Raw genomic sequence first — 21,123 nt, forward strand, 5'->3', positions numbered from 1 at the left:
GTTGTCTATCTATGCTTGATGTTTAATTAATTTTGTAATGTTACACAGAATTGCCAATAAAGCAAAAAAAAAAAAGAAAGAAAAACAAAACAACAAAACAAAACAAAACAAACAAAAAAAAAACACTCGAGGGAGGGATCCCTGCTGTCATTTTAAAATAAATTGTTCCAGTTGAAAAAAAAAAAAAGTGACAGGAAGTTAAGAGGAATTTCAGGAATATAAAATCGAAATATTCCAAAATAGCAAATTTCCCTTCCAAAAAAAAAACAAAAAAAAAAAAACAAGAAAATATTTAATAATCTTTAAAAGTTGAATAATCTTCAGATTATCTATTTTTTCTTGTAATGTTTACTATCCTACATTCACCGAAGTAGCGTTGGGGGCGGAGTCTGTTCATATGACGCCCCGCCCATATACCGACGTGACGACGTCACTTGCTACTATCAGTGATGGGATCCGGAACGAGCGCTGGTGAGTTTGTGTTAAACCAATAAAATCTCTCAGTTTTGCCTGGTCACCTCAACAGGGAAGTAGGCAGCAGTTACAAAAACACATCTCCAGGCTTGGCTTTCGTCGCGACGATTTTGCAGGAAGCCTGCGTCGCTGTCAGGATTTAACAGCCAGGTTATCATCTTCTTAACAAACCTGTGAGTAAGTAGCAGGACTGTTCTGTTCGCTTCACTGCTCTTAACTGTCCCGTCCGTTACCGTTAGCTCCTGTTAAGCTAGAGCTCGTTAGCTTGCTTTTAGCGTCAGCTTTAGGTTTGTTTGTCCTAACAACAACCAGTGAGACAGAACTAGTGAAGACAGAGCTTTGCTGCTCAGCTGGTGCTGATAGTCAACAAGGGGCTATATAAAGGCATGGATGGCTGCTCTCCTACAGCTTCATCACTCTGTAAGGTTTAACTGGTTAAATACAGGATTTACAGAGGATTTGACTTATATCATTACGGTTTGTTGTGCAGCTTTTATGTGCAATCCAGATGGGACTTAAGGAAATAAATTCTGGAGGCTTGGAAATTACTTTAATAAAGACACCCATCAGATCAGTCTGTGAATAAATACATCTATTCATTATTGAATGGGCTAGTGCTTCCAGTTAAAATACTGGAGGTATAGGTAATTTTTTGATTTTGATCACCTTTATTTTATTCAGTCCCTTTTTACATGTTAGTAAAAGTGTAATCAGCAGATTTGCACTAACGATTATTACAGTTGGGGTTTTATTACTCTTTATGATCATGACTTAATATTCTGATTTTTCAAGCGATATTTACATTCTAACTAATGTAACTAATCTCTTTCCAGTGTAATACAACCTAACTATTCATGCAGTTTGATCTTTGAACCTTGATCTACAGGAATGGCTTTGGCATTTTCTTTATTTTAATGTTTTAAATGTTAAACCGATGCTATTAGTAGTAGTAGTACTGTTATTATTAGCTAGAGTCAGTAGTCTGTTTGTAAAAAACAAAAAAAAACCAAAAAAAAAAAACCCAAAAAACAAAAAAGGGGATGGTGGAATTTTTGTTTTGTTTCGGAAGCATTCATAGCCTAATTAATTTAGTCTATTTGGCACCTTACAGTAGAACTGCAGTCAGTCCCTGGGCTGACATAGCTATCACTGTCCCTATATAGTTAGAGACAAATGCAGAGGACACATTACCCTTCTGGGATCAGCTTCATAGTCATGCTAGTCCACTTTGATTTTATTTATATTGCTCCGGCTACTTGTAAGCCCACAGCCCACCGAATGTTGAAATTACTGTTAATATATAGTAGAAATTTTACACATTCAGTAATGCAAAGTCACAGGGGATGGACATTTAAGAAGGGGGATGATTTTTAAGATTTTTTTTAAAAGAAGGGATGTCATCCCCGCTCAACTCTAGTACTGACTATAGTTTTACCCTTTTTTTTTATTGCACATTGTCTATAGTAGTAAGCATAATTTGCAGAAATGTAATTAAAGCAAACTTGCAAGGGAAATTTGCTATTAAAATAACGCATTGGCCTACAGTCCTAAAAAGTTGATAGTTATGGTAAGATTCCAGGTAATATCATATAAATCCATAAAAAATATTAGGATTAGTTAAAAATGTATAATGTTATAAATGCAAGTATAAAAGCCCTCAAAGTATTTGTAGAGTGTTCCAGAGCGTTTTGTTAAACTAATTTAAAGTTACTTCTTTTTAGAATGTAGGTGTCAATTGTAGAACTTTCAAAGCCAGAAGGTCTGGTTCCACATCCAAACTTTGGTTTCCAAATGTTTGATTTGTATGCTCTCCCTAGCAAAGCTTGGGTTTTCTCCTCCAGCTTCCGCCCACATTGAAGAAATTCAAATCTCAGGCTTGATATATAAGCCCGGTAAAGGACTGGTGAGCTGAAACCTGTCACCCAGTCGCTGATGGGATTGGCTTTCCCTTTGCTCCACCCAATGAACTGATGGCCTTTTATTGCAGATGTAGATTCTCAGTCATCCAGTTGGGAAAAAAAAAACTGTATTAAAAGTTGAATCACAAACCTTCAAAGTTGTTGGTGCTTACTATCTTTAACATACTTGAATAATCAATAGTTTAATGATTAATCATTAGCTTTAAAAAAAATAATTGTGAGTTCAAAGACCTGATAATTATTTTTAGACTTCAGGGACAAATGTGATAGGACCTTTAAAAAAGGCCCTATCACCTTGCCTTTTTTTTTTTTTTTTGGCTTTCCTGCTTTTAGTTGTGTAAGACATTAGAGACCAAAGTTAACTTACTGCAACATTCTGGGGAAGTTGATTTAAAAAGTGTTTCCTTTTTGTATTCAGATTTTTTTTTCTTACCGAAAGCAAACATTAAAAAACACAAAACAAAAACACGCTTGGAATATTTTACTATCTTTTTTAAGCAACTTTGAGTCAGACTGCTTGTTTAGCTTTGGTTTATTCTCTTGCTGTTCAATCCAAGGGGGATTTGGACTTAGGATTTGAACTGATGGTCAGCCATTAACCTTTAGGTTAGCTGTGGGACACTTAAATTCATGTTTTCATCAGTTCTGGAGAGATTTCCAGGTTCAAGGAGACCAACATTGACTACAGATGAAACCTTCTTTTACCATGATGCTGCTAGCTCTGTGTAACAGGATGTACACCTCCCAAAAAAACACCTTTTTATTAGTCAGTCTAAATAACATTTTCTGAGGAGTATTGGGAGTATCATTACACTCTTAGAGTAGTTTTGTTTGGCCACTCCTGGGAAGAATCCCTAATATTTCATGTTTTCTCCATTTGTACACAACTGTTCTAAATGTGACTCCCCAGAGTCCCAAAACCTTAGACAATGATAAATGGACTGGGAACTCTCGCCCGTAGACAGCTAGAGATAGGCACCAGCACCCCTCACGACCCCAGAAGGGATAAGCCTGATAAAAAATGAATGGATCATCTTTTGAAAAGTGTTATTTATTCATTTCTCTGATCATTTTCTGTCTTGTATTGAAATCATTTTTCACATTTAAAATAAATCAAAGTGTTTTATATTGTTATTACGAGGAGGAGGGGTTCACAGCTCCGTAGACATTACAATATTTACTAAGCATCTCTCCCTGTGTTCCTCTGCAGCTCACCAAGGTCTCCACAAAGTCAGAACAGGTCAACAAGAACTGTCTACAGACTCAAGAAAAAAGAGGACAACAACAGATGGTACGGCCTTTATAAAGTCCTAAACTCTGTTACAGGGTCAGTCTGTGATAGCATGTAGGAACCAAGCTCAAGGTGATCTGTATCATGCCCTTCACACAAACACAAAAGATCTATCAAGAACTCGGGGAAACTTTTCCAGATAAAATTTGTTCCTTTTATATTTTTTTTCTGAAAAGTTTTGCACAGTGCCTCGAATATATTGATGTTCATTGTTAAATAACAAGCAAATACCATTTTACATATTTTTTATTTTCATTAAAGGTGCACAGTATCTCATGATAGTTTGTTGTGTTAAACTTTTCTCCTTCTTTTTGTCTGCTTTTCAGAGAAAATGAGCCTTCCCCTCTCCCGTTCAGAGGTGTTTGGGGAGCTGCGCCAAGAGCTCTATGACGATGAAGAGTTCCATCAGTCTGATGTACACATCTTCATCATCATGGGGGCGTCTGTGAGTTTGTGAATCTTCACTCTGCCCTGTTTCTATTTTATATGTAGTTCCACTTTTAGTCTCGGACCTTTAGTCACTGTTTCGAGGAAATAGTTTTGAAATAAAGATAGCGTAATAATTGCACAGAGTGAGATTTGGTCAGTGTCCAAGCTGATTTCAACAATCTGTGAGCAAACTTGGCTCACTGTCCGCTTTCAAAACCTTCAGACTCAAATGGTTCCTCTTTATGTTTTATCAAAGAAACTAAAACATTTTCAAACATGAAAATTTCTATTTTTATTTTATTTTTAACTATTTAATTCCTTTCTATTTTCGACTGAATGTGTACCTGTCTAGCCCTCAGAGTAAGGACCATTTTTCTAATTACACCATCAAATAGAGGACCAGTTGTTGCAAAGTGAGACATTTTGCCGGTCCTCATCACATGCTATTTTGCTAATGGTTAGGTTTAGGGCTTATGTGTCAATTTGTTAGTGTTAGGGTGATGACTATGAAGGCAGAAGGAGTATATGTAGGCGTCATTTCTCTGCTTTTTAAAAAACATCTTGATGTCTGTATGTTTTCTGGCTCTTACATCATCTGAATGACAGAATGTAAATAAAAGAAAAGGGGTTTTATATTCCGTCTGCAAATTTCCACCTTTCATTCAGGTGTCAGGTTTCATTTCCTCGTTTCTTTCTTGCAAAATACCTTGCTTCTTCTTCCTTGTAGCTTTTCCCTCACAGGGTTTGGTTTAATAGTTGTCTCCCTTGTTTTAGCTGCATTATACTAGTAAAAGAACTGGCCTTCTAATGTCCAAAGATTGGGAATTATGTTTCTAACAAGCTATTTTTTTATCCAGCTTTTTAGTGGTTGTGTGCTGTTTTCACTGCAGGGCTTTCTCTTTGCACAACAAAGTGGCTCATTAAGCTTTTTCTGCAGCGTCACTGTCTGTCAGCATTTTTCTTTCATTGGGATCTGGGGGCAGATCAGGGACAGGGCTGGGCTCTGTTCAGCCAGACTGTAGCTGTACCTGTTTTATGGACGTGTGTGTTGTAAACTATCTAGTCCAAAAACAAAGTTTGACAATAAACACATAAAGAGAGTTTTTATGTTTGCTCTAACTGTCCCTAATTTGTCCTGCGGTGAATCAGGATGCATGATTCTGTTTTTCTGTCAGACTTTTGCTTTGTAATGGTTTGTTGGAGACCATAGTGTTGAGTTACAGACTTGATCAGAGTAATGAGGGTAGATTCTCTCTGGAAGCACACAGCCTTAAATAAAAGTTGCCAGGTTACAAACTGGGGTGCTCCCAGATGAGGATTATCGTTTGTGTTGAGACGAGGAACAGCTAAGCTTATTGGATTGCATTTAGGGTCAGAGGTGCATTGTTCTGGGGATTACTTCTTAATTAAGTTGACTTCTTTTGTTCATGCATGTGACATACCCTGTACTTAATGAAGGCTGCATTTTTATAAAATACAATACAGCTGAAAAGTTGCCTTATTTATTCAGAAATTTAGTTTAACTCCTATTTTTACACACAGTGCTTTATTTGTTACATGTATTTAAGCTACACTTTTTTTTCTAATAGAATTGGATAATTGCATCAAATTATACATTTAAACCATTTCTCTTAAAAAGAATTCCTATAAGGTAAATCAGTTGCACTCCCTGAATTGAATCATAAAAAAAAAAACAAAAAAAAAAACTTTCTGAATATATTACTTTTTATTTTTAGAGGCCTATATTGCTTTAGTGAATCAGAATCAGAAATACTTTGATAATCCCAGAGGGAAATTGCTTTTGTTTTTTTTGGCTTTGGAGATCTGCATCGATTAGCTGATATGATAGACAAAGCCATTGTTGTCTAGATAGGCCCAATCGCAAAAGCAACAGGTTCTTCAGGATCACACCAGGAAGCAGTTGGTCAGTCAGTGTTTTAGTCTGTTTTGTCATTCCTTCTGTTCTAGTTGGATTATCATGGTTGTGCAATCCTTAAATAAGACAAAGCTTTGTTTAAACCTGGCTTTACTAGAGATACTGCGACATTGTGAGAGTTGGGTGTAGTGGAAAATCTGCCTTAAATGTCGGTGGATAAGATGGGACTGCAAATGAATAAACCTTCATGTGTTTTGGCCCACAGGGGGATCTGGCAAAGAAGAAGATCTACCCAACTTTGTGGTGAGTGATCATGTCTAGAACGGTTCAGCCTAATTAAAAAAATGCCTTAATCTGTAACCTCAGAGGTGGGTAATAATTAAAAAATATTCCCTTGTCTTCTCTCCCAAGGTGGTTGTTTAAAGACGGCCTCCTCCCTGAGCAGACATATTTTGTTGGCTTTGCTCGCTCCGAACTCACAGTTGATTCCATCCGGACTGCCTGCATGCAGTACATGAAGGTAGAACTTGATCTTTTGAAATCTGGCATTCAAAAAAACAATTTTTATTTCTAATTCTTCCAGGCTGATTTAAATTCTGCTAATACACATGTTTACATTTGTGCACTCTGACATAGGTGGCAGAGACAGAAACAGAGCGGCTGTCAGCCTTCTTTGCCAGAAACACTTATATCAGCGGGAAATATGCAGATGAGGCCTCCTTCTCCAAGCTTAATGCACACATGCAGTCTCTGCCGGGGGGAACCGAGGCAAACCGCCTCTTTTACCTGGCCCTGCCGCCGACAGTCTACCACGATGTCACCAAGAACATCAAGCATCACTGCATGAGCACAAAGTCAGTACAATCTTGCCCACCTAGCTCATTTATCTTAACTGTGCTTGTTTCTTAGGGCTTCAAACACACTGGTGTTGAAGTATGTAACCAAATGTCTTAAAACCTAATATTGCAGCCACAGTTTGATGTATTTTGTTTAGATTTTTAAATATAGAGAAACATAAACCAGGACATTATTTCAAATCTAAATTAAAGGAGCAAATGTCTGTTTAAAATAAACAACAACAAAAAAACAACGTCACTCTATATATCTAAAGATATATGCATTTGATTTCAGTGCCCCTGAGCCCATACTTTGTAAAATCACCTTTTTCCTTAGCAGTAGCTGCCAGTGTTTTTGGGTATATTCCTACAAGCATTGGACATCTAGAGACTGGTTGTTATTTTGTCTTTTGTCCATTCTTTTCCCCCTTCTTTTTCATGTAATTGATTTAACGTGTCTAGAATGGCATAGTCGTGTTGTTAGCTCTGTCAGGTGTTGCCAGGAGGCCTCTGGGTTTAATCTCAGCTTCCTGTGTGGTATTTAGTCTCCTTTTGTGTCTGTGGGAAAGTATCTAGCTTCCCAGTGACCTTGAACATGATAATCATTGAAGTTTAACTATATGGAGTTAAGTTTTTAAACGTTTTACTTCTTTAATACGTCACTGCTGCACTAAATTTGGTGATTGTTGTTGAATTGTTTATCTTCCTGCTGTGTGTTGGTTAGGGGCTGGAACAGAGTGATTGTTGAGAAGCCATTTGGACGTGATCTGCAGAGCTCTGAGGAGCTGTCCACACACCTCTCTTCCCTTTTCACAGAGGACCAGATCTATCGTATTGATCACTATCTGGGCAAAGAAATGGTGCAGAACCTCATGGTGCTCAGGTAGGAAAACCATCCTCCCATATTTTGCTTTGTTTTCTTTTTTTTAGTTAACACTGAATTATTAGCCTATCAGTAAATCTTCATACAGTCACAGAGCTCTGTGTTTTTAATTTTACACTGAAATAATGAATTTTATTAGAGCTTGTGTGAGTTCAGATTTAACCTGGCTTGTAATCAGGAACAGAGCTGAACATGAATGTTTCTGTGTGTTGTCACAAACAGCTGTCTGTGTGCTTTGTGAGCTATTGAGCTTGGAATAATGATGGCGTTTTCACTGCAGGTTTGGGAACCGAATCTTTGGGCCCATCTGGAACAGAGACAGCGTTGCCTGTGTCGTGCTCACCTTTAAAGAACCCTTTGGCACACAAGGACGAGGAGGTTACTTTGATGATTTTGGCATCATTAGGTGAATGAATGGAAAACAAACTCCAATTCAGAAATATTGTCTTCCTTTTGAGTGTCTGTTTTTTTGTCTTTTTAAATAGCATGTTTTTGGTTTGCACCGATAATCAAAATGTGAGAAATGGAATCTCAAGTCCTTCCTAGTTCACACAAACCTGGGCATTAGAGAGAATCTAGCATCTTTCATTATATCCATCTTAGAATAATCTTGATGCATTGTCAATTTTATAAAATATTACACAGAATATATAAATGAATGATAGGTAAACTTAAATATTGTCAGTGCCATTATTACTTTTTAGCATAATTAAGCCTTTCTTACTTTTTTATTAATAGTTTTGTTTTTTTTATACCAAAAATACTGATTTTGCTTGATTTTCATTAAAAAAAAAAATACTTTCCTGTCTCTTATTTTCCCAGTGTCTCTCTGCTTTCTCTTGTTGATAAGTTGCTCATTTATCTCTTAAAAATTAAGCTAAAAAAAAATATATGTTAAATTAAAATTGGGTGCTGCCAATGTTTTTATTTTATTTATTTTTTTCCCCCAATTAAGTAGATGCACTGAAATTAACCATAGCACTCCTATACTATTTTTAGTGTGAAGGATTATGCTTATTAAATAAAGAAGGAGAAGGATATCCGGGGAAATGTTCATAATTAGAAAACCTAAAATGAAGTTTTTCATTAAGGTGCTTCATAAGCATCTAGATTTAACAGTAAATGTATTCCAATAATCCTTTGCTCCACTGTGATGAAAGGCATAATTCTGTCTTTGATGTGACGAGCTGTTTGATCCCTTTGTCCCGATCAGAGATGTCATGCAGAACCACCTGCTCCAGATGCTGTGCTTGGTTGCCATGGAGAAACCAGCTTCCACCAGCTCTGATGATGTCAGGGATGAAAAGGTACTAAATTTGTCTGCTGCACACACAACCCCTCTACATTTAGCAGCTAAATCAAAAAACTTTCCTCTTCTAGGTGAAGGTGCTGAAGTGTATTTCTCCAGTGCCCATGTCAGATGTGGTGCTTGGTCAGTATGTGGGGAACCCTGATGGTGAAGGAGATGCTAAACTAAGTTATCTCGATGATCCCACTGTACCAAAAGGATCCACTCAGGCCACCTTTGCCACGGCTGTGCTCTATGTACAGAACGAACGCTGGGATGGTAAAGAGATTCGGCTCTTGAAAGTTTCAATAATGCAATATTTGAATGTTCTTTTCATGTAAAGCCTGTCAAATGTTCCTCCTCAGGCGTTCCTTTCGTCCTGCGCTGTGGTAAAGCTCTGAATGAGAGGAAAGCCGAGGTGCGGCTGCAGTTCACGGACGTCCCAGGAGATATCTTTGAAACCAAGTGTCAGAGGAATGAGCTGGTGGTGCGGGTGCAACCAAACGAGGCCATCTACGCCAAGATGATGAGCAAGAAACCTGGTGTTTACTTTAGCCCTGAAGAAACCGAGCTGGACCTTACTTACAAAAGCAGATACAAGGCAAGCTCATGTTGATTAGTTGTGCTGATTGAAAATCTTGCATAGTACCGCCCCCCACCAACACCACCTGCCTGCTACTTTTTTAAAAGATATTACATCTCTAATATATAATAATAGTCTAATATGTGTGTGGGTGTTTGTGTGTGGAAGTAAAACATATTCTTACATTTTTAGCCATGTAGAATCTGTGTTATAAAGGCCACATCAGAAATAATAGAGCTTCTGAGAAATCTGACTGAAGCCATGAGCGACATAAGTTCCACTTAGGCAGGAGGAATCCAGGACAGCTGGGAAACAGTTCTAGACATAAGCATGATTTTTAAATGTCGGTGGAAAAATGGTTCTTCTGTAAAAAAAAAAAAATAAATAGTGGAAGAGCTGAAAAGATGTGTGGAAGTCAATAACCCTAAAATCCTGACTTTGGTATATAGCTAATGTAAATTACTTTACTTCTAAATGAGACACTTTTTAACTTATTTAATGACAGTCTTACAATGTATGTCAGTATCATGTTAGCTGTATTATATCTTCATTTAAACTTTTTTTGGATCTTTTTTTTTTCTCAGGATGTGAAACTCCCAGATGCTTATGAACGACTCATCCTGGATGTGTTCTGTGGGAGTCAAATGCACTTTGTACGCAGGTCTGTTTCTGTTTCTTTCTGTTTGTTAAAGATTTTATCCTGCATTAGCTTCATTAGATGGTACAAAAGTGCACCCCCAGTCTACCTGATTAGTAAAAAAAGTTCAAGTAAAAGTAGAGAAAAGCTCTTCTTTTTCAATTGTTTTAACTTCTATTGTCGACATCTGCAGTGATGAACTGAGAGAAGCATGGAGGATCTTCACCCCTCTTCTTCATCAGATAGATAAAGAAAAGCCAAAGCCTATACCATATAAATATGGAAGGTAAAAAAAATGCTAATTCTGCCTTCACAAAAAGAAAAATTGTTTTTCCTTATGAACCCAATTTTTAACTATTGTTTTTTTCCCTTCCCAGTCGGGGCCCTTCAGAAGCAGATGACCTAGTTCAGAAAGTTGGATTTCGCTATGAAGGCACTTACAAATGGGTCAACCCTCACAAACTTTGAATAGTAATGAGATGTGGGCTTAGGGGGGAGTAGAGGTAAAGTAGTAGGAGGGGTGCAGCAGAAAAAAGCCAGCGATCAGACATCTGAGGAATACGAGCGAGAAACAAATTCGAAACCATTTCTCAGGTATTATTATCCTTCTTTGGAACATTAACAATTATTTGGATGAGGATTACGAGTTAATGCCACAGCTGTGGTTGATGCTTTTTTATACACACTGCAAAATCTAAAGTATTACTTTATGGAGAACAAAGAAATGAAAGCTGAATACGTTGCATTCCTGTTTGTGAGGATTTTTGACTGAATAGTAAAAGAGAGAAACGCACAGCAGGATGATGAGCGGGTTTAAAAACGGGATCATAACAGGAGACAGAACAACATGTACACCAGCTGTCAGTCCTTCACTCTTTATAATACTTTATATAAAAGTCTTATTATGCTTGCACTGCATTGATAGAAAGACATAGGATTATTTTTTAGCTTTTTTTGCTTTTGCTGTCTGGGACCAAGGATATTGAAGGTGTGGAGGATCAATACGAAGTTAGCAGAAGGCTTAACTTTTGTCCCGAATACAAGCTGGGCTTCCACTAGCCTAATTCCAAGCTTTATTCCAATTTGTGTTTACATTTTTGTTTTTTATAATGTATTCATTCCATATTTCAACATATCCAGGAAGCAGGTATGCTGGCTTCCAATCAGCTGAATGTTATTCTGAATGCCGCTGCTTGCTTAATGTTAAAGTAGCTACACCTCCATTAAAATAAACTAGTTTTGCTTCTATTGATGTCTTGTTTCTTAATATTTCAAACCAAATATGACTGAATGAACCTCAGATGCTGTCGCTGAATGAACATTTTTTAGGAGTGTTCATAACCTGTTAACAAAAACGTAAAAAACAACAATCTTACATTTAGTCTGCAAGAGGAAATCTGCTGTTGAGTTGTCTTTAACACACCAAAACTGAGGACATTTTTGTGAATGACTCAGCATTAAGAAAGGCCACTTTGGTCTATAAAATGTTCAGTTACTTGGATGTTTCCAATCATTTACATTTTAAAACCTTATTCAAAACTAATTTTAAGGAGTATTTTTTTTTTACTTTGGGGCAGCTGGACTACCATCTGATCTTCAGAATTGAAATATCACTTGAATAGAACTTATCTGAAAAAATGTTAGCAAAGTTGTTGGCAGTTCATTGTCTGAGCATAATTATGGAATAATTTCTAAAACTTTGAGACTCTGATAAACAAACAGAACCAGTGTTGAAGACCATAGAAGAGAAGTGAACTTCTCATTAGAAGAATTTCTACTAAAATTGCTCCAAAATCACCAGCAACTCATTCGGGATCACACAACATATCTAAAATGTCTACCTTTCAGCCTTGACACACCAAATCCAATTTTGCGTCTGATCCGACAGGAAATCGTGTCATACGAGGTCGTGGGGTTTGGCGCTCTTTGAGATTGAGTGGGAATGATCACACCCGACACGATTTTCTGCAGAGGGCTTTCATAGCTCTCACTGAGATAGACCCCAGGTCTAATTTAGTCAGACTATGCAGCAATTCACCTGCAATTTAATGGGTCAGGCAGGAAGAGAGACAGGGTTAGAAAGTAAAACACATCTGCCTTGGGGTTGAAAATACTAAATAAAATCTGGCAATCGCACAGGAAAAAACACTCAGGTTTGGAATCACACAGCAGAGATAGTGTGGCAGACTCGTGCATAAACAGTCAATCAAAAAATTTTACAAAACAGAATACTCTATCCATGATAGGAGTTTAGGACAGAAAACTGAAGGTACGGATCCTCTTTGAACTCCGCAAAAACAAGGAACAGTACAGAACAGCGCAGCTCATCTCTTGTGTGTCACACTTGCCAAAACACATTTGGAAACAGTCTTATTACATCTGCCTTAAAAAGGAACAGGACAAAAAATTCCAACAAAGATGGCCTAAGAGCTGCATGACTTCCTATAGTTGAAAGAACCATTAAATAATTTCTCTCGGAAAATCCTAAAGAATATTTCATTAGTTTGTACCTTGGACTCAAGCACTCATTAGTTATGGAGCATTGTTTAGTGCTCTGCAGAATGGCTGTGGGAAGTGGGGGTGCTGCAGCACCCCCTAGTGGCGATAGGGAGATTTTGTTTTTTAAGATGTATTAAAAATACTTTGCACAATTTATAAATTTCCTATGAATATTTTGGGAAATGATTTAGACTTTTTTTTTTTTTACTATTACGTGTATTTGTATTTTTGATTTAAGGTCTAATCAACAACCTCATGGAAGTTACGTTGTTATGGCAAAGTCAAGCAAGCTAGTGGTCGCTGAGTAAAGAGGTATCCAGCTCGCGGCAGCAGACTAGTAAATTCCTTAGTCTAATGACAGAAATGAGGAAATATTGCACAGAAATGCATTTCAGATTTTTTTTGGAAAACAACCACCAGTGAAGAATACTAGTACTGCAACCACGACAACAGAGAGTAGTCTGAGTGAGGAGACTGTGTCTGTCTCTGATTAGAGTGAAGTTTAATTAATAGCGCACACATTCACCTGAGAACTGATGATGTCTGTGTGCTGCAGTCCATGGTTACATGCACTGAATTGTATATGACAGTGAAGTAGTGAATCTCTATCTATTTATTTTCATTTATTTTATTTTAAATAGGCCTATAGGCTCATAAATGTTTTGTGCAAAGAAAAGAAAAACATTTTCACAGCACACCCTGTTCAAAATTACTTTCAGCAGCCCTGCTCTGCACTGCTGTGATGTTTTAACATATTTAATATTACAAACAAGTTTAGTCAGGATTGCAGTAAGCAATGGCGTAGTGGGTGGATGTTAAAATGACAATTCCATACAGCTTTTATTTAGAAAAAAAAAAAAGAATCCCTCATGAATCTAAAAACTATAGTTATAGACCCTTTAAATTTGGCTTCTGACATAAAAAGTATTTCACCTAAATTACAGAAACATGTTTATTCTCTGCTTTAAATTAAAAAGGTTTTCGAGGAGTTTCTAGCTCACCTTTCCATTTTTCACTAAGAAAGGCCAGCGCTGTAGTATAAGGCACATTAGCTCTGGATTTAAAACATCCTTCATTCACAGTACATAAGGGTTATGTTACAAACATAAAAATCAGAGTGAGGTATTGCAATTAAAATAATCATTGTGGTTCACTGGATGGAAACATTAGTGCTGTAGAATAATATCACAAATGTGTTGCTACTAACAGCTGATTCATTATATATTAGCATATAAAGACATTTTTCACATTTTTAAAGATGTCATAAAAAGTGGACTTGAGTCTTAAATCTTTAAAATGGAAAACCATAAATTCTGATTAGGATCAAATGTACAAAAAAAGAAACAGTTGTTGGACCACTATGATGGGACAGAAGTTATCCTTCATGTTGTACTACACAACTGGAAATGGGATGAAATCCCTTAATGTTATGTCTCAAATAGACCTTGTAATACTTGTGCAGCTTCAACATGCAATCTGAGTGAGGTCAACATGTCGGTCTTCAACCATGAATGATGAGTCACTCCTCACAGGTTTAAACAGTGGTTGTGTTCCTGTTGAGGAGGAACCCTGCAAGTTCCACCTTCTCACATGTGCTCTGGGTGGTTCTGCAAGCAGCTGATGAACTCTGAGACAGGATGGCTCTGGAAGCAGATCTGATACACGGCGTTGAACAGAGGGAACCTGTCAAAGAACGTAGGCTTTTAGCGTTGATCTTTTCTGAGCTGATTGCAGACCAGCGGTACAGATGCTTAAGTCACTGCACTTCTTCACTTACTTATCAACCAGGTTTTTGTGCTTGAGGATGAGATAAACTTCAGCAGCTGTCGCAGGTCCCTGCAGCTTCTGCCCGTTCAGCATCTCTTTTTCCAGTTCCTCGATGGACTGGAAAGAAATACATAAATATGCAAAAGGAAATGTTTAAAAAGAGCAGTAAAACCGTAATGCTACCATCTACATTGGTCAATATGAAATACAGTGTCAACTACAGGTATCTCATTGCATTTATATTTTATCAAAAAGTAATGAAACACAAGTAAAATTAATCATACAAAGACTGACTTTAAATTATTTCTGTTGAAATGGATTATTATGACACATAATGAAAGTAAACTACCAAGTATTTTTATTAGAATTTACATATATATAATTAATAAAATCATATTTTGTACATTGGATGCATTTTTTAAATTTAACTGCTGTACCAGGTACAGTCATGTTTATATTGCTATTTTTTTTACTTTCTCTCTTTTACTATGACTCTTTTCAAGGCTGCACTTTAAAAAATGAAATTTGTTTTTGTATACACTTGTGTATACAAAATGACAAAATAAATCTAAGTCTGTGTACTTAAAAGTATAGCGGAGGATTTTTGCGAATTTTTGAAAAGACCCGTCTACTCCACCAGGGACATTTTTTTTTATTTTATTGAAAATGCTTTGCACAATTTCTACATTTCCTATGAATATTTTGGGAAACGATTTAGACCTTTTCATTTTACTTTTACGTGTATTCGGATTTTAATTTCATTATTTTGAGGCCTAATTAACACAAGTTCACGGAAGTTACGTTGTCATGGCAACGTCAAGCAAGCTAGTGGTTGCTGAGTAAAGAGCTATCCCGCTCGTGGCACCAGACTAGTAAATTTACATAGTCTAATGACAGAAACCAGGAGGGAATATGGCAGGGAAATGCATTTCGTATTTTTTTGGAAAACCACCACCAGTGAAGAAGAATACTAGTACCACAATAAAGTTAAATGAATAGCACATATATTCACTTGAGAAGGATGTCTGTGTGTGTTACACCCTCTCCACTTGCACATAAGACACGATTTACAAATGCACATGCACAACCCTGTACCCACTCCTGCGTGCAAGAGCGTGCACGAGCCCATTTCTCCTCGTGCACGCTCTGTTTAAAAGTTGCTGTTTGCATCGCTCATACAAGCTTACTTTCCAAAAGAAGATTTGCAATTTTTCCACTATGTCAGACTCACCACCGGTAAGTGGAAATGGGGACGAGCACGCAGGACGGCCTTACGTAAATATATCACCAGGATGATTGACAATTAGGAGGACCGCTTATTTTGATGATCCACCCGGAAAAAGAACATCCTCTACTATACCTTTAACACTTCGTTGGGCCTTTTGTTATAAAAAGGAGTGCATTAATGCAGCATGGAAGGGAGGGGTTCAGCCTGTAGCTCTGACATAGAAAACTCCCACAGTTGGATGCACAAACAAATGGGAACAGAAGTCAATAAAGTATGTATTGATAGCTTTGGCTATGTGTGCTGCTGGAAGATGAAATCTGCATCTCCATAAAAATCATTTTGTGGTAGATCTACTGGAGACTTTCTAAAACAGAGTGAAGTCTAGAAACTTTATGATGGAGCTAAGCCAACTTGAATTATGTTTTTCTCCACTATCCTCCAGACAACAGGAACTTGATGTCCAAAATGTATTGTCATCTGAAAAAAGGACTTTAGAGCACTGAGCAACAGTCCAGTCTCCCCCCCCCCCCAAACCAGTTAGGGTTAACCTTGCGCTGCAAGCTAGATTGTGATGAGATCCGAGTTTTCAGTCTCAAAACAAATCCATATCGAAAGACTCCAGCGAATACATCCGTCTCATAAATACCAGCGAGTCGGACCAACGACATGCCAGTAGTGTTTTCTGGAATGAGAACAGTCAGAAGGGGCTATCCAGGGCATTACAAACATGGCTACGGTGGACGACAAACCTGTCTATACTGCAATTGAAGAGAAGCACTTTGTGCATTTGTAGATGGAAAAGATGTCTGTGCTTTTCTTCCGACAGGATTTGGAAAAAGTTTGATTTATCAGCTTACTCCAGTAATTGTGAAAACACTCAAAAAGCTGCACGATTTGCTGCTACGATTGGCTCAAAGTGTATTATGGAAAGTGGGTACTAGCTGGCACATCACCCTATCAGCTCAAAGTATTTTATTAAACATCCCTCTTTTTCAAGGACAGACTGAACGTCAGCCATCCCAGATTGATAACGTAGTACTCAACTCAGTTCTAAACCTATTAATATGGCTACTGCCAGGTTAAGTTAGGGTGCTTCGGGATAGGAATTTTATGAAGAACATGTTAATGGAAAAAAGATAAAAATATGACTAAATAAATGCAGATTAAGACAAGACAAACTACAAGTTTCTGTATTTGTGCTGTGTAAATGTTTACGATTAAAAGCACCAGGTCTATGAACCTTCTTAAAATACCACTTTCTTCTAAATGAAAGTTTTTCTATGAAAAAAAATCAAACAAATAAAAAGTTAATGCTCTCACTTTTCCTGTTTTGACAAAAGCCTCAGCAACTTTGCGATTGCGTCCTCCGTAGCAAGTTGTGATGAGATCAGCCACCCCGCAGCTCTCCAGGAAGGTTGCAGAGGAAACGGGCCCAACTTTGCAGAAAATCCTTGCGAAAGCAATCATCTCCATCAGGCCCAGTCTGATCACTGCTGCCTTGGTGTTGTCCCCGAAGCCCAGACCGTCGCAGAAACCTGCCCCTACTGCAACAATGTTCTGCACACGAAAGAAGGGAGAGGACGTAAGCAAACACAGTGGGTGGAAGAAGAAAAGCAGGAGACACAACTGCAAACTTTGCAGACTATCAGTAGAATTAATGAAATTCGACTAATCCATCCCATCAGTGAATGAACAAACTCCATCATCTTTCTCATTAAATCTGAAGCGTTAATCACATCCCTTTATTCCTCTGAGCTTTTTATAGATTATAAACTCGGTCTGGCTAAATTGGTTTCTCCTCCCTTTTATCCACACACACCTTCTCCAACAAAGACATACATTCATGGTAGGCCACTATAGAAACAATAAAAAAAATAGAAAATATTTTTATTATGTGACTATATAAAACAAAATCTATTACTAGATTTATACATGTTTTTCTCATATATTTTCTGATTTAGGGCCCTGTCACACCTTGCCGATTTAACCAGCAAATGCCTGACATTCCAGAATCTCCTAAAACGCAGGCATACACTGAACTTTCTGTGGATTTCTTTAAATTCTTGACATATACATAGCATATTCATAACAAGTCTAGAACTTATGTCCAACGACAGCCAAACTTATGCATAACGAACAGCAGCGTAATGCTTATGCAATGATGCACAAGCACCATTGCATAGGCTTTACAAAGCATCAGTTAACGCTGCTCCCCTCAGGTGCCCGGTCCACATAAAAAGATGTAATTGACCGTGGTATTAACCTAGCTACTGTTTGCCACCTGCCCCCAAAAAAGAATAAATAAAAAGAAGATTCAGCGTCACGTCTGCTAGGTTTGTTGGTCGTGGTCATGAACGCAGGGAGGATCCATCACATTCAACTTCGTGCTCATCCTATGATGGGGATAAAGTCTGGAGGAATACTGACGGTTTCCTCCTGTGAACCCCCTTTCATACCAAAATGCTGCCAATATGCCAATAAATGGAAGCTGTAAGTTAGAAACACGTTCAGTGGTCGTCTGGAAGACGTCAGGTACGTTGATATGTGTTGGAGAAAAGTTCTTGATAAGTTATGTGCAAGGTACTCATAGGTTTTGGATAAGCTAGACGAGACGACTTTTGAGTAACTCTTCTGGTCTCCTTATTTTCATGGAATTTGAAGGACCCAGTCCAAGTTGACCGAGTCCTTGTAAGACGTAGCCCAAGAATTCGAACACACTCATTTTACTGTCAAAGAACACAAGATGTTTTTAATATAGTCTGTTCGAAAAGACATTTGTTTTTTTGTGCAATTGCGTCGCTAAACGACAATACAAAATACAATTTTCCCTCCATCTGTAATACACCTAATTTACTAAGTAAAATATATCGCCCCCCTATTTCATTGCAGGCACTTTGAGTCATTACCAAGGCTTTTGAAAGCCCTCTGTGTGTCAACAAAGGTTGGAGGTTTTTTGAGGACCCAAATGAAGAGAGGATGAGGTAGAGGTGTGTTTTGATGACTTAATGAAAATAGGTAACAGAAACAAAATCCAAGAACTAAAAACCAGGATACATCAGGGGATAACACACATGCAAAGAGTAAATGAACAGGTGGTGTATATATGGGAGACAGAAACAATGGGAGTACTAATTAGCTGATGGGGAGAGGGTGTAGAAAGAAGTAACTAGAAGGAGAAAAGGGAAAGGAGACTGGCACAAGGGGGCAACAGAGAGCAACTCAAAAAATACAAGACTGCATAAATATAACATAAATGAAAAAAGAAACAAATAAACAAGAAAACACAGAATAACATAAATCAAAGTGGAACTGAAAACTCAAACAGGAGTCCACAAGGGGAGAACCATAACACTGTGTTTTTTGATTTTCAAGAGTAATTTCACTTTTACTGAGTCACAACTTTATAGATAAAAAAGTCCTGATCTGATGGGGTGGGCGACTTTTATAGACTTTGATAGAAATCAGAAGACATACAGATTGCTCAAAAAAACCCTTGCCTCTGTAAAACAAATGCAGGACTTTTGATGGAAAAGTGAGGTTTTTGATTGTAATGGGCTAAAAAATTGAAAATCCTTTTGGAAGATGCCATAACTACTTTCTACCAAATGTAACAGAATAAATGAAGATGGTTAATTTGCATGAAATTCATATAAAACCTGGATACCTAAGTTTGACCCAGCATGTTGTTCTAAGAGCTCACCTTCAGAGCTCCACAAATTTCCACCACATCGTACTCTTCGACTACAGTCACTCTGAAGTTACTGGTCTGCATGAGTTCTTTCAGAAGAGTCCCGTGGTTTTTATTCTTACATCCTGCAAAACAAAAATGAAATGGCTGGCTATGCTGAAACGTCATAACACAAACTAAATTTGCAAGGTCTAACTAAATACTCATGCATTAAAAAATGTTTGATGTCAGTAAATCCTTTTAGAATTCTTTACAGACAATATGTAAAATAAATAAAAATAAAATAATTGATTGATAACACACAGTGAGGCCTCCGGGGTGTCAGGCTCACCAATAGTGGTCTCACAGAACTTCTCATCTGCAACTTCGTTAGCAATGTTGGCTCCCATCAGCACGCTCATTGTGATACCGAGCTTCTCCTGGATTACATCAGAGATGAGTTTAAGTCCATCAGGCCCCTCATCTACACCCTGGGGAAGGCAAAAGAGTGAAAGAGTCGTGTCTGGGTCAATGATCGCATTGCACAACCACAGACCACATCAAAGTGGCATGACAAAGCCAGAGGTCTGAGATGAAAGAGTGAAACATTGACATATGATCATAAAGTCTGTGCATGGAGAGCAAAGTCTGACCTTAATGAGGGATATTCCGAGCGCGTCGCTTTTAACCTTGCCCTTTAATGTGTCACACACTTTGCCGACGAACTGGTGCGGGATCACAAACACCAGAATGTCTGCATCCCTGGATGCCTCCACCAGGTCTGGAACCGCCAGCTGAGGCAGGGGAGGATGTGGTTGCAAAAAAGGAACAATTAGCATTAAAAAGTCTGCTGCATGAAATAAATCCTGAAGAAGAATTATAGAACTGTGATAACCAGACCAGGGATCTTTTGGGGTTTAATTATAATCTAAATAAGGAGTCTTTCAACCTACATCAAGCACATCCATGTTATCTAACTTTAGTGCATGATACATCTAACATAAAACATTAATAAAAGTACAATAATATTAGTCACCATGTATAACAAAGTGGGGAGTATTGGAAAACATGAAATTGCAAAAAACTATTGGTAACGACTGCATTGTAAGATTGAATGTGACTAACCTAGATATTGCTGTTTCTTTTCCTTATTTTTCTATCCTTAAAATGCTTCCAAAATTTTTATGAGTTTTCGCATCTCAAGCACTAAAACATGCAGTTTGCAAAAACAGCAAATGGAATGCATTGGACTTCCCCAATGTAGCCACCACACAGAAACGAAATTCAATTCAGTTTATTTATATAGCGCAAATTCACAACACATGTCATCTAGAGGAACTTTACAGAGACAATTCAACCAGATCATACAGTCAGATTGGTTCAAAGTTTTCTGTCTAAGGAAAACCAGTTGATTGCTTCGACTATTTGACTCAATAGCAATTCCTCACACTGAGTGTGCTAGTAGCGACAGATAAGCACTTTGTTCCTGTAGTTTTGACTGGTCTGACATCATCCATTCTTAGTTCCTGTAGTAGGGACTGGTCTGACATCATTCATACTTAGTTCCTGTAGTAGGGACTGGTCTGACATCATTCATACTTAGGCCCCGTCCACACGAAGCCGAACCCTGGCCTAAACGCACAAATTTTTTACCAAACCAGCCTCTCATCCATACGAAGCCGGCGTTTCGGGGTCTGTAAACGATCTTTTTTTAATTCAGCCTTCAGAGTGGGAAGATTTTGAAAC

At 37.8% G+C, this 21,123-nt stretch overlaps 2 protein-coding genes across 4 annotated transcripts in view; one reads left to right on the forward strand and one right to left on the reverse strand.

Annotated features, from left to right (window-relative positions):
• Positions 1-491: 491 nt before the first annotated feature.
• On the forward strand, positions 492-11,464 carry LOC107094836 (glucose-6-phosphate 1-dehydrogenase). Of its 2 annotated transcripts, none has more exons than XM_015390696.1 (14): positions 492-647; positions 3,604-3,684; positions 4,011-4,129; positions 6,255-6,292; positions 6,401-6,509; positions 6,626-6,843; positions 7,550-7,708; positions 7,989-8,114; positions 8,922-9,015; positions 9,089-9,275; positions 9,362-9,597; positions 10,164-10,240; positions 10,410-10,502; positions 10,594-11,464. In XM_015390696.1, exons 3-14 carry the CDS (start codon positions 4,016-4,018, stop codon positions 10,682-10,684), a joined length of 1,542 nt encoding a protein of 513 aa, XP_015246182.1. In that variant the 5' UTR covers positions 492-647; positions 3,604-3,684; positions 4,011-4,015; the 3' UTR covers positions 10,685-11,464. The 2 variants fall into 2 exon arrangements, with proteins under 2 accessions (XP_015246182.1, XP_015246183.1); XM_015390697.1 differs by having other exon boundaries at positions 496-651.
• Positions 11,465-13,840: 2,376 nt separating this feature from the next.
• LOC107094821 (glycerol-3-phosphate dehydrogenase [NAD(+)], cytoplasmic) overlaps positions 13,841-21,123 on the reverse strand; it is an 11,501-nt gene continuing 4,218 nt past the window's right edge. For both annotated transcript variants that reach the window (XM_015390675.1, XM_015390674.1), the window contains exons 3-8: positions 20,031-20,171; positions 19,730-19,868; positions 19,411-19,523; positions 17,031-17,267; positions 14,493-14,599; positions 13,841-14,398 (exon numbers count right to left, since the gene is read on the reverse strand). In XM_015390675.1, the coding sequence (XP_015246161.1) occupies positions 14,302-14,398; positions 14,493-14,599; positions 17,031-17,267; positions 19,411-19,523; positions 19,730-19,868; positions 20,031-20,171 (834 nt within the window). In that variant the 3' untranslated portion in view covers positions 13,841-14,301. The remainder of the gene's footprint in view (positions 14,399-14,492; positions 14,600-17,030; positions 17,268-19,410; positions 19,524-19,729; positions 19,869-20,030; positions 20,172-21,123) is intronic.

This window comes from Cyprinodon variegatus, unplaced genomic scaffold (genome assembly GCF_000732505.1).
Source record: "Cyprinodon variegatus isolate N-32 unplaced genomic scaffold, C_variegatus-1.0 Scaffold508, whole genome shotgun sequence".
Lineage (NCBI taxonomy): Eukaryota > Metazoa > Chordata > Actinopteri > Cyprinodontiformes > Cyprinodontidae > Cyprinodon > Cyprinodon variegatus.

Excerpts from the sequence above, each read along its gene's own strand:
- LOC107094836 (XM_015390696.1), top strand. The coding sequence starts at position 4,016 with ATGAGCCTTCCCCTCTCCCGTTCAGAGGTGTTTGGGGAGCTGCGCCAA. Across the intron at positions 6,844-7,549 it reads CATCACTGCATGAGCACAAA|GGGCTGGAACAGAGTGATTG; the intron begins GTCAGTACAATC and ends TGTGTTGGTTAG. Across the intron at positions 9,276-9,361 it reads ACAGAACGAACGCTGGGATG|GCGTTCCTTTCGTCCTGCGC; the intron begins GTAAAGAGATTC and ends GTTCCTCCTCAG.